Source organism: Prionailurus viverrinus, chromosome B1 (genome assembly GCF_022837055.1).
Source record: "Prionailurus viverrinus isolate Anna chromosome B1, UM_Priviv_1.0, whole genome shotgun sequence".
Lineage (NCBI taxonomy): Eukaryota > Metazoa > Chordata > Mammalia > Carnivora > Felidae > Prionailurus > Prionailurus viverrinus.
The window spans coordinates 145,685,726-145,699,283 of NC_062564.1; the positions used below are offsets into that span (position 1 = coordinate 145,685,726).

The window sequence follows — 13,558 nt, forward strand, 5'->3', positions numbered from 1 at the left end:
TATATTAGTTTATGTGTGACAGGTTGTTAAATTATTTCCCTCTCTGGGCTTTAAAATATGAGATTGTGGAGTACTCATCAAAAAAGTGTTATCCATCATTCCTTAGCCTTTCTTAAATAACAAGATACTGTTTCTGCCATTTGGGGTAAAATTTTACATTGGAGAAGGAAAGAGTTTATATTTTAGTTTCTTAATTTTGAATGAACATAAAGTATTTGTGAGGACCCCCTTATTTTTTTCTGTCCTATCGCTGCTTCTCTTCCTAGCTCTGAAAATCCAGAAGCCTGTCCTTGAGTTTTATAGCATATGCAGTTTTCCGGGTGATTTGAGAGATCTTGGAAAAATACATCCTTATCTTAGAACATGTCTTTCCGTGAGATGTCCTGATGCCCCAAATCCTCACTGTCCTGGGACTCAAATATTACACCCCTCTTAAGAGTCTTCGACTATTTCCCTTGTCTCTGCTCAACTCCCTACCCATAGCAGACTGCTGTTCTTTTTTCTTTTAAAGTAAGCATTTGTGTTTTTTTTAAATGTTTATTTATTTATTTTTGAGACAGAGAGAGAGAGAGAGAGAGAGAGAGAGAGGCAGAGAGAGAGGGAAATAGAGAACCCCAAGCAGGCTCCTCATTGTCAGTGTAGAACCCGATGCGGGACTCAAACTCATGAACCATGAGATCGTGACTTGAGCTGAAAACAAAAGTCAGATGCTTACCTATCTGAGCCACCCAGGCACACCTAGGTTGCTCTGTTTTGGGACTTGGGTAACACCATGTCCCAGGACATCAGTTCTGGCCTCTCATTCAGCAGGGGCCAGAGATGGAAGGAGTTAGCACTCATTATAGGGAATTTTGTCCAGGAAATGGGTGATGAAAGTGATTGAGGCAGATAAATTTCTCCTTCATCCTTTTTTCCATGATCTACTTCAAGATGCATTCTTGAAAAATGCTTTGTGTAGCTTATGTATGAGTGAACATGTTGTCTGAGCAAATTTCAGTGTCTTTTTGTGGTGCAACCTGGAGCCGCATCGGTGTGATGAGTACACACATTGCATTCATTGCTTTGCCTTCTTCTTTGCTTCATTTCCTTTTTTTTTTTTTTCATTATCATGACCCCAGAGCATGTACCTCCCAAATAAAGTCATAATCCCTTCATTTGTATCTCAGACTTTGCTTTCTAGAAGACTCAGGTTGAAGCACTTGATTTTAGAGTATTTGAGTTAAGCCATTTCTCTCCTTGTATATCTGCACTGAAAGAAAATACATTTGGAAAGGAAATTAGATTTAAAAGCTATCCTCTATTTGGAGGAATTGCAGGCCAGGACAGAGATTCTGGTTTATAGGAGGGCAAAACAACAATGGAAAAAGAGGTAGTTAACAAAACATGCCGGAAGAGAACACTAATGTCAAACTTCACCTATTTCAGTTTTTGTCTCAGTCAACCACAAGCCCATGGTGATAAACATCATTCCATTCCCTTATAGTTTTTTCGACTGCATGTTAAACATTATTTCTTTTTTCACCTTAGAAAATTCTCTCTGTATAGTACGCATACTCAGGATTCTGTTTTTCTTCTTGACAATGAAGATACAATGAGAAAATCCCCCAGATCCTGATAGCTTTTACTCTGAATGTTGATTACAACTTCGAAGACTGTATGAACTTTAGTTTTTTTAACTAGAGATATGATTTATAATCCATTTGGTTGTTAGACAGACCATCCCAAGGATCTGCCTTTATCTATTGTTTTTGTATCACTGAATCACTTAACCAACCAACTGAATCAGTAATCCCATCAGACATACACAGTGTGCTAAGTCAGGAGCAGAAGTGTCCTGAGCCTACAAAGAAGCATACAAGTAGAAGATGCAATATTTCTATTCATCAATTAAAAATTCTGGAAAGGAACAGTGCGGGGGAAAGGCCAACACACAGTTTTGCCTCGCTAAGTACATACATATAATTACACTGTAGGAATGTGGTGTGGTATGCATACATATATGTGTATGTATCTTTTGTACTTTATTTCATAACCATGTTTTATACGTGGATCAAATCACAGCATAGGTGTAGAAAAATGTCAATATCCACTTATGAGAATGATAATTTACTGTTTTACCAGAGTAATTAGAATTCTCTTTTTTACTTCAGGTCTTTATAGCTGCCACCGTGTGGAGTACCTACCCTGTGCCAGGTGTTACCAAGGTTAATAATTCATAATTTCTTTTTCTTTTTTTTTTTTAATTTTTTTTTCAACGTTTATTTGTTTTTGGGACAGAGAGAGACAGAGCATGAACGGGGGAGGGGCAGAGAGAGAGGGAGACACAGAATGGGAAACAGGCTCCAGGCTCTGAGCCATCAGCCCAGAGCCTGACGCGGGGCTCGAACTCACGGACCGCGAGATCGTGACCTGGCTGAAGTCGGACGCTTAACCGACTGCGCCACCCAGGCGCCCCAATTTATTTTTCTCTAAGCACATAGCTCTATCTCTACCATGTAAGTTACTTACAGTTTACAGATGGAGACCCTGAAGTTCAATGTTCAGTGTCTTAATCATAATCACAAAGCTAGTGATGAGAAGGTGTATCCAGGATTCAAATGCAGTGCCATTTGACTCCAAACTTACTCTTTCCCCATTAATCTGTACTGCTCCTTTCTAATATAAATAGAATTTTAGGGATTTGACTATGAAATATTCTTCCAGTTTCTGCTTACATTCATAGATTGATAAATTCTCCTCTGACTTACAGTTGGATTCTCTTTCTTTTTCTTTCTTTCTTTCTTTCTTTCTTTCTTTCTTTCTTTTGAGAAGAAAGGAGGGTGCAAGTGAATGAGGGGCAGAGAGAGAGAGAGAGAGAGAGAGCGTGAATTCCATGAGGGGCAGAAAGAGAGAGAGAAGTGGGGCTTCCCTAAAGCAGGGCTCATCCAAAGCGGGGCACGAGCTCTCCAGAAGCAGGACTCGAGCTCCCCAACTGTGAGATCATGACCTGAGCTGAAGTCAGACACTTAAACTGACTGAGCCATCCAGGCACCACTACAGTTGGACTTTCTAGTGGGGCATGGAGTGTGGTTCAAATCCTAAAATCAGATATATATGATGTCGTAAGAAATCATTGGATTTGAAGTTGTCCTACATCATCAGAATACAGATGAATGGCCATTTTGTGATAATATTATATTTTTTATTTTTAAAATATAAAATGCTCTTGGCTCTAAAAATGGAAAATTCAGCTCAGAGATGAGGCAAACACAACGCACATGACTGTTTAGGTTGGTCACATTTGATTTTTTGAAATAGTTGACCCAGCTGGCGTATAACTTACCTCAGCATTTAGCAGTTAGCTGTGAGACAGTGGGTCATGCTTCTTGTCAAGCTGTGTCTCTTTCAATGCTTATATTGTTCCCAATGACTTCATTCTCCGTGTTGGCTGACAGGGATAATACTTTTAGTAAATTCAGTCATTTTTAATTTGAGCATCTTGTAAATGGAGCTTTGACGCACGAAAGTAGAATTGGGTTGCTTTTCTTTTTTATCTTTAATGTTATGAGTACGGTGGATATTTAAAAGCTAGCACCAGAAATACTCAATTTCCAGTCACTTTGCAAACAACTGATCTAACGTTATTTTGTTTTGTTTTGTCTTTATCGCGTTAATGCATCTTTCAGAAATTCTGCCGGCCACATGAAGTAGGTTGGATGAAAGAATAAAAAAGGAAAAAGACTGTGAAATATATGAATGATAGGTGACATCTAATACAGTTTTAAAAGGGACATCTAAAGAGTTTAGAACTATTTTTTAGGTAAAAAGTAAAATATGAAACAAAACAGAACAATGACAAAAAAGAACAAATAGACCATCAATATACCACTTCCCAGGAGTACAAGAGATTTAGCAGTTTCCTTTAATTGTACGGAGACTAAAACCCCCGTGTTTAATCAGACAGCCAAAAATGGCCAATGTGCTATGGGGCTGCATTACCAGAAATAAGGTGCCCTCAATTTGGGGGCTGAGAGCCCCATTCTATTCTGTCTTTGCCAGACCATGTGAAATGGCACCTTGGTTTGACCTTACATATAGAGGACCGTGGCAAGGCTTCTAAGGGTCTTGATGATGACAGGGAAAATGTACTTGAAGGATCCAGGATGTTTAGCCTGAAGAGAAATTCTTTCAGGGAGACTTGATAGCTGGTTTCAGATAGATGAGAATCTGTCATGGGAAAGAGTAGATTTATTCCAGGTGATTCTAATGAGCAGAGTAAAATTACAGGAAGGCAAAACCCAGCTTCACATAAAGAAGCATTTATAGAGCTTAAGACATAGGTGCTTAATAAACGTTTTAAAAAAGATGTTTTTTAATGTTTATTTTTGAGAAAAAGAGAGAGAGAGAGAGAGCACAGGGGAGAGGCAGAAAGAGAGGAAGACACAGAATCAGAAGCAGGCTCCAGGCTCTGAGCTGTTAGCACAGAGCTGGAAGCAGGGCTCGAACCTACCAACCAGGAGATCATGACCTGAGCCAAAGTCGGATACTTAACCAACTGAGCCACCAAGGCACTCAATAATCTTTCTGAATGAAGGAAGGACTGCAGTTGAAAGAATGGATGGATGGTCTCATTGAAGTGGACTGCCTTAGAAGAGAGTGAATACTCTCTCTACTGAAATTTTGAAGGCCAACTTGATGAACTCTCCCAGAGGATGATTTTAGTTGGTTGGTAGGATATTTTAATACGTGTAAAATTCTTACTAATTCTGGAACTGAAATTTAACAAAATTTGTGACTCTTCTGAATGAAAATCTTGTTATGTTTTCCACTCTGAGTACGATATTTTCTTTCATTTTCTCTAAAGTAGAATCCATACTTTCTCTGATGCAAATAGGGATTATTTTAATAACATGTTGTTTTAAACAAATTCTTTTACTCTATTATTTCATTTAATTTTAATGAACTAGATTATTGGATGGGCAGAGAACCTATGATTCTAATTTTTCTTGAGGGAAAAGGTCAGGAGAGGTTGCTAATTAGCTCAAGGTCACATAGTGAATTAATGACTGAGTTCAATGATCTTTCCGTGAGATAATGGAACTCTCCTTAAGAAAATTTTTAAGAAGCCAAAATTCGAGCCTTCAAGGTTGTGTGACTGATTTATATTAAAACAACACATTAAAAATGAAAGCTGTATTTTAGAGAAAAAATATTAAAACAGGTTGGAGAGATTGCAATGGTTCTCAACCAGGTCAATTTTCCTCTCAGGAACATCAGGCAATGTCTGGAAATTTTTTGATTGTGACAACTCAGAAGTAGGGGGCGGGGAAGGGGTGGGATGCTACGGGAATTTAGGAGATAAAAGGCAGGACTAATCATCCTAGAATGCACAGCCTCCCATAACACAGAATTATCCAGTGTGAAAGTTGAGAAACCTTTGGATGTTTTGCATCCATTTAAACCAGAACTTGGATTCCTTTGAACAGTGAGGTGAGATGTATAGCATGTAAAATACCTTTAAGCTCTTATTTTCTAAAGACTTTTCATTTACTCAGAATAAAGTTATATTTGCCAAATTGCTACCTTTGACTGCCAAGGATTATACGTTGCGGAAGAAGCCCTGCCTTTCAGGCTAAGCACTGTAAGTCTTTTCTGCCTCTACTAATAGTCCTTTCTTTGCCTCTTTCCTATACCTTTGGCATCTTTCTATCAATTTTCTCTCACAATAAAACCAAAAACAACCGGGGCCCCTAGGTGGCTCAGTCGTTGACCATCCGACTTCAGCTCAGGTCATGGTTTCACGGTTTGTGGGTTCGAGCCCCGCATCGGTCTCTGTGCTGACAGCTCAGAGGCTGGAGCCTGCTTCGGATTCTGTGTCTCCCTCTCTCTCCACCTCTCCTCCACTTGTGCTCTGTCTCTCTCTCAAAAATAAATAAAATGTAAAAAAAACCCACCAAAACTTAAACCAAAAACAACTCTCTTTTTTTCTTTATATATTGACTGATCTTTTGCCTCTCTTTCTCAGTTTGACATCTTTGAAGAGTCATCTGCAATTATTTGCATACTTTCTATGCATTAATGTTTCTTCCTAATGTTTGTTTTTTGGCATCCCTCATACCTGCTTGGTACAGCAATCCAGCGAATCACTCAAGCCACAAACTCCAGTCACTCTAGACTCCTTTTTTTTCTCACTGCCTACCTTATCCCACCAGTCACCGAGTCTTTTCTATTTTACTTTGTGACTGAGTCTCGCAGATTCATTTCTTCTCCTCCATACCCACTGCTGCCACCTTTGTGTTAAAGTACTGGTGTTAAAGTAACCTTTCCAAACCAAAAAAATAATTCTGTTGTTTCTCACTTAAAGGTTTTCAGTGACCCCAACTTAGGTGCCTAAGAATCCAAAGTAATTAATATGGTCATTTGTTGTTACCTACCCTCCCCCCAGCCTTCTCTCCAATCACAATCCCCACCAGACAAACCAGAATAAGTTGGGTTATGCATATTGTGTCTTCTTACAAGTTGTCCCTTTTGTTCAGAATGCCTTGGTCAATTACAACTTTATGTGTCCTTTTCGTAAAAATTAATTTTAGTTTAGGGCTCCTGGGTGGCCCCTCATTGGGCTCCACACTGGCCATGAAGCCTACTTAAAAATTAATTTTATTTTAATTAGTATGTATAATAAATCATCATAATATGTATAATAAATATTTTAATTAAGTTATGTATAATAAATATACATAGGTTTTTAAAAGTCCAACAGTACTAAAAGGTTTATAACCAAAAATAGCATAAAAACTTAAAAAACAAAAATAAAACACACAAAACAAAACAAACCAAAAACAAACAGCAGATCTTTGCACCAAAGCTTCCTGCCTCTCTGCCTCCTGGAAGCAACCACTTTTGTCTATTTGAAGTGTCTCTTCTGCATTTACCTCCCTCATGCTAAATAACTTGCTTGTAATGCTATTTCTTGGCTTGTCAACTTAAACTTTCCCTACTGAATTTCTCCTCTCCCATAATTTCAGTGGGGTTACCATTAGGGATGCCGCTGAGAACATTGAAAAACCAGCACAGCAAAGATACTGATTCATCGCAACGGTCTCCCCACATGGTGTAGGTGGGCTAATTACTGGCCTTGATTTTATGACAGTTTTTGATGTAATGGATTTAAATAATCAGTGTTTACATCACTATTACCATGTAAGTACTGTCTCCTGCAGAAACAAATAACATCAATGATTATGTCATCTTGCTTACACAATTTTGTTCTTTCTAGAAGTTACTGGTTGATGTTTACACCAATCATTTCTTCCTTCTTAAAACTCACCACAAGCCTCACCTGTTCTATCAAGTCTTTGCAGCTAGGTAGAGCCGATTCTCCATCCTGTGTTACCTCTGTTGGTGTCCTTGCTACATGCACGACCCTTCAAGATTTCTGTGTCTCTCTTCCTCACCAGAAGAACTCCTTCAGGTTAATGACAGTATCTGTTATCTTTGAACCCTCAGTGTCTTGTGCCAGTGCAAAACACATAGTACTTACTAAATATTTGTTGCATTATGGATGGAACAAGAGTGTCTTTTGTCTTTGAAGCTGCCTTCAGTATCGAGCAAAATGGTTTTGTGTGCATTTCTCTGATTTCTGAGTCACTTCGTATAGATCACAAACTGAAATGCCTGTCAAGATGTAGGCAGTTAAAATAAATGAGTGCGGCCACGTCTGATGGGGTCTGTGGCATTAAACGGGTCACCTGCTGCTTGACTCCGGCTAGTCGCTGCCCGGAAGGTGTTTCAGACCTGTGTTGCCAGCCCTTCTGCTTTTTCGGCGGAAGTAGAAAAATCCAGGTTTGCTAAGAACTGCCATGATTCAATTTTTTTAAGACTATGCAGACTGAGAACATGATTCCTGGGAGCGGATTTGGTTCGTGGCCACCAGCTTGTGACGGTGGCCTGAAGATTGTGGGTGAGCAGTGGCATAGCACATGTGACTCCAGTGCCTTGTGCTGGGTGTTTGGTTTGCCTGGGCATGGATCCTCCCTGGGGGGGTCCTCTCCAGGGCTGTCCCCAGTGGTGGCATCCCTTCACCAGCTGACGCCAGCGTGTGGAGTGAGTCGGAACAGGAGAGAGTCTGGGCACAGGCCCCAGCCTGCCAGAATGTTTGAAGGCGCTGGGCAGCGTTTCAGTGGAATCAGGGCTCCCACTGTTAGGTGGAAGTGGAGAACGATGGGTTAAATAATACGTGGTAGAAGAAAGCACAAGTAGACTAAAAACTGTATACTAGGTGCCAAGCCATGTGCCTTCTCATACGTTATTCAATTTTTTTTAATTTTTATTTATTTTTTAGAGAGAGAGAAAGAAAGAGATATAGAACATGAGTTGGGGAGGGGCAGGAGGAGAAGGAGACACAGAATCCGCAGCAGGCTCCAGGCTCCGAGCTGTCAGCCCAGAGCCCGATGCCGGGCTCGAACCCACAAACCGCGAGATCATGACCTGAGTGGAAGTTGGACATTTAACCAACTGAGCCACCCAGATTCCCCTTATGTTACTTAATTTAATTTTTACAATAACCTCGAGGAGATGGTGTCATCTCCAGTTTGCAGAGGTTGAATCTCTGTAAGATTTAGGGGTTTTTAGTAAAATTCCCGCCATTAAAATAGATTAACACCAGAATTAAGGCTTCCTGATTCTGCCCATGCAGAAAGCCCATGTATGGGATTTTAAAAATGAATTAAACCTATTTTATAATAATAAAGACATGGATTGAAATTTTCTACTAGAAATGGATCCTGGGATCTTTGAATCTGAAAGTTGTTTTCTTCATTTACAGATGGACTATTCATTCTTTCAACATTTGTAGAGTATCTATTGTGTTCTGTGTTAGTTACCAGGGTTACAAAGATGCATAAATATACAATCCCTGTGCTTGGAGAGCGCTAAATGATTGTATGTTTCTGGTTTGTTATAAGTGTGAAAGGAGGGTGGCAGGTGTTGGGATAAAAGATATGAAAACTCTAGAAATTTGGTGGCCAAATTGTTTTTTTTTTTAATTTGGGAGATACTCCTTTGTTTGTTGTTGTCACAGATAAAATATGCTAGTAGGAAATTGAAAAATGAAAATAAGGAAAATTAAGGCAAAAGTCTCCTAACCAGTGTGAGCAACTCTATGTACTTAATTACCTACCTTTTGATTATCTATCAATATAAACATTTTTTACATTTATCACACACAGATGCAGAGAAACACACAGATCACACTGCATTATTATTCTATAGCCTATTTCTCTTATTTAGGAATATATCAAAATGTTCTATTACTATTTGAATTATGCCTGAATAGTATTTTATTGCATGAAAACAGTTCTGTGTATTTAATCAACTCTATCTTGTTAGATATTTAGGGAATTTCCAATTTTTTATAATCTATGTCATAGAGAATTTTTACAGCTAAATCTTTTTATGTATCTTCAATTATTTCCTTAGGAAAGATTACTAGAAATGAAATGACTGGATTTAAGCATTTGTATATTTTTTGAGTTTTTTGCTTTTAGAACCTAGAGCACTAAATTGTCCTCCAGAAAAGTAGTGCCAATGTATCCATCACCAGTGGATTTGATTTTCCATTTTTATTCACTATTTCAAATGCTAGTTACAACCTTTTTTTTTTTTTAACTTTTCTAATTAGACAATTAGAAAAAAGTCTCTATATTGATTCTTTTTGAAAACTCTTTTGGCCTTTGAACTTGCTAGATACTATTGTCCTCTGGTATAATACTCTCACTTCTTATTATGGTTAATTGGTTGGCTGATTACTTGCCTTACTAGCTTTGGAACACTTTGAAGGTAGAGCATGTCCTCTCTGCCTGGGTGTTTCTGGATGCTCATGGATGTCTGTTGAATTGAGTTGAATTAAAGAAGATGCATAGCTTAGAAACCATTGGCTAGATGGATAAATGTCAATACACCCAGTGGGCAAGTTATTTGATTCCTGCCAGTTACATGATAATGAGTAATTTAAGTGATCATTGGTCACATGCCAGCACTGTGTTAAGTGCTTTGCATACTTACCTGATGGAATCCTCACAGAAATGCTCTGGAGAAGAGATAATAATTATCTCCACTTTGGCAATGAGGAAATTGAGAGATTATGAAATTTGCCCAAGGTACATGGCTGTAAAGTGGCAAAAAAGGTCATGAACTCAAGACTAGCTAACTCCCAAGCTCTCTTATCTTTTCCCATCTGTCCTCCCTTACCTTCTCCTCCCCTCTCCAACTTATAGATATTTAAATATATTTATACAAAAGTAGATAGAAGAGCATAATAAACCTTGGTTTAGCCAACACCCAGCTTTCGTAATTATCAATATGTGGCCAATCTTGTTTAATCTGTAAGTTTCTCCCTCCCCCTTGCACCCGTCTTCTCTTGTTGGATTATTCTAAAATAAATGTTGGATACATTAATTTCATTTATAAGTTTTTAAATATATATCTTTAAGAGATATGGACTCTGTTCTTTGACCTAAACCACAATATTATGAGCACACTTTAAGTTCTCTAGAACAATTCCTTAATATTACCTAATGTGTAGTCAGGGTCTGATTTCCCAGATTATCTCATAAGTGACTTTTTACATTTGACTTGTTTAAATACAATCTGCACATTGTATCCTAAACTGTGCTAACCACAACACAGTATTCCTCTCTCCCCCATATTTTTTCATGAGACCTATCCTTCTCAACAACAGAGATACTTAGCTGAGGGAAACTCAAACTTTCAAATAATTCCCACAAATTGAATATCTAGTTCACATCTCCCAAGAAGGATGTACAAACACTAGTTAATACCAGAGAAACACTGAGTCTGTTTGGAATGGAGAAAGTATGTTGCCACATGGGTTTGTCATTCATTCTCCCTGGAAATTCATCAGTGTATTTGTGCAGCGGCTGAGAAGTCTTATTTCTCTGCCTCTGTGATGTCTCCCTCACAAGCTATGGCCAAATCTCTTCACTTAAGATGCATACTTAGTTGCAAGTGTTGCTGGCTTTTAAATTCTGTCTTTGGCATTGAGCTTAAAAAACGAGACGTGCTGGCCTGTGTACCACCCCCCTTCCTGTGGGAGAATGCCTTGGGAATGGAAGGCACAGGCTTGTTATTTTCATAAATGGGTCATGGCTTCGATAGAGTATTTTGCATTGAGGAAATTTTCAAGTTTTCATGCTTGTTTGGTTCTGTTTTGAACTTGAAGGTCTAGTGATCCTCCACTGTGTCGTGGCAGATGGGAATGCAACCAGAAGTCCTGAAAAGGATGGCCTTCTCTGTGGAGATCCTGGGGAAAACTGCGCAGGTAAGGCTTAACACACAGTGCCTTAGTGTTTTACCAGCCTCGTGTTCAGTCTTGGAACATTGATTTTCCTAAGTTTTAATTTTTAATACTACACTAATCATAAGACTGGTTAGTTTTGTGAGCATATATAATGGACCAGGCTCTCTGCCAAGTGCTTTATATACAGTAATGCGTTCTCTCCTCGCGAGAGCCCTCTGAGCTGGATCATATTTTTGACTTTATTTCAAGGTGAAGTCCAGAAAGATTAAGTAACTTGCCAAAGGCTACCCAGCAGGTAAATTGCAAATCTGGGATTCATACAGGTCTTTCTGATTCTAGTGCTTCCATTTTTAATCATTACATTATTTTAGGTATTGCAGGTGTATGCTCCAGACTCTGGCATGGGATATTTTGGACTGGATGCATACAGAGTTGGCATATTCTATTCAAATTAACTTCTTTCTATTCCATAACTTAAAAGAAGGGAAGAAGGCAATGACTTTTGCATATTTTTGCCCTAGAGATGCTTCAATCAGTATTCTCAAAGTTGTTAGTCTAAAGCAAAGGTGAGCCTTAGTAAAGGGTCAGGTAATAAGTATTTTAGGTTTTGTGGACCATGCAGCGTTTTTTTGCAGCTACTCAAAATTGGCCACTGCACTGTGAAAGCAGCCATTGACACTTTGCAAATGAGTGGCGTTGGATATGTTTCAATAAAACTTTATTTAGAGAAACAGGCTGTGAGCCAGATTTGGCCCTTGTGCCATAGTTTGCTGACTCCTACTTTAAGGTTCTGTCTGTCCTTTATAGATGCAATGGTCTGTTCTTCTCCAGGGTTGTTTCTGATTCAAAACAAAACAAATCAAATCAAAACACAACCCAACACAACGCAACACAGACCAATTCTAAAAGTAGGTGGGAGAGATTCCTGTATTCCCTGGAAACGTTTTGGAGCTCGGAGGGTAGTGACCTGGTGTAAGTGCTCCTGTCCTAGCACCCTGGAGAAGTCATAACTGAGCTGGGAACATGCTGAGCAAGTCACCGTGACGTGAGCCATCAGTTCCAGCCCAGTCTTCTGCTTTCTTCCCTCACGCTAATGGGTGGTCTGGAAAGTGCCTCCAGGCTGTGGAATCTGTTGGTGTCTTAGATCATGCTTGTGTGGGTCTTTTCACTCGCGTAGAGAGAAGAACAAGGCCCGTGTTATGTGTTTGTGTGCTTTTCTTCAGTTGGGTTTTAAATATCTCCAATGATGGCATTTTCACATTTCCCTTGGGGGTTATTGCATGATCCAGTGACTGACAGTTCTAAAAAACTTGCCTCATCATTATCCTAAATGTGTTTCCTATTTTTTTTTTATTTTAGTGAGACTATTTAACATGAGATCTATTCTTTTAACAAAATTTTAAGTGTACAACCCAAGATCGTTAACTATGGGCAAGATGTACAGCACCTCTCTAGCAATTATTCATCTTGCATGACCCAGACTTTATACCCAGTGAATAATGACTCCTCATTCCCACCCCCCCTCCTCCCTGGCCCCTGGCAACCACCATTCTACTCTCTGCTTCTGTGGATTCAGCTGTTTAGATTTTTTTTTTTCTTTAATAAGTGGAATCATGTAGTATTTGTCCTTCTATAACTGACTTATTTCACTTTGCATAATTCTTTCAAGGTCCAATCATGTTGTTGCAAATGGCAAGATTTCCTTCTTTTTTAAGACTGAATAGTATTCCGTGGCTTGCATAAACCACATTCTATTTATCCATTCATGTGTTGATGGATATTTAAGTTGTTTCCACATCTTGGCCGTTGTGGATTGAATAGTGCTGCAATAAACATAGGAGTATGTGTGTTTCTTCGAGATTCTGATTTCTGTTCTTTTGGATAAATACCCAGAGGTAGGATTGCTCAATCGTATGGTAGTTCTGTCTTTAATTTTTTAAAAAAACTCCGTACTATTTCCCATAGCAGTTATAGGTTGCCTTGTCAGTCTATTGTTTCTATCCTGTGCAGAAGAATTTTAGCTCATTGAAGGTCACACAGTAAGCAGAGTAGCCTGACATGAATTTGGAGAGACTGACTCCATTGTTAATCACAATGCTAAACTCCTAGAATCGTGGGGGAAGGTCAGAATGCTGAATATGTGAAGGAAATTCTGAAAAATAATCCTTGAAAGTAAAGCCCAAATAAGGGCAAAATGTTCTTTTTTAAAAAAAAAATATTTTAAATGTTTACTTATTTTTGAGACAATGTGAAAGACAGAGT

The 13,558-nt window shown here is 38.8% G+C and overlaps 1 protein-coding gene across 1 annotated transcript in view; it reads left to right on the forward strand.

The window, feature by feature from the left end:
* Positions 1-13,558, forward strand: part of BTC (betacellulin) — a 45,196-nt gene that overhangs the window by 14,005 nt on the left and 17,633 nt on the right. Inside the window, exon 2 of the mRNA XM_047856287.1 lies at positions 11,219-11,317. Within this exon, the coding sequence (XP_047712243.1) occupies positions 11,219-11,317 (99 nt within the window). The remainder of the gene's footprint in view (positions 1-11,218; positions 11,318-13,558) is intronic.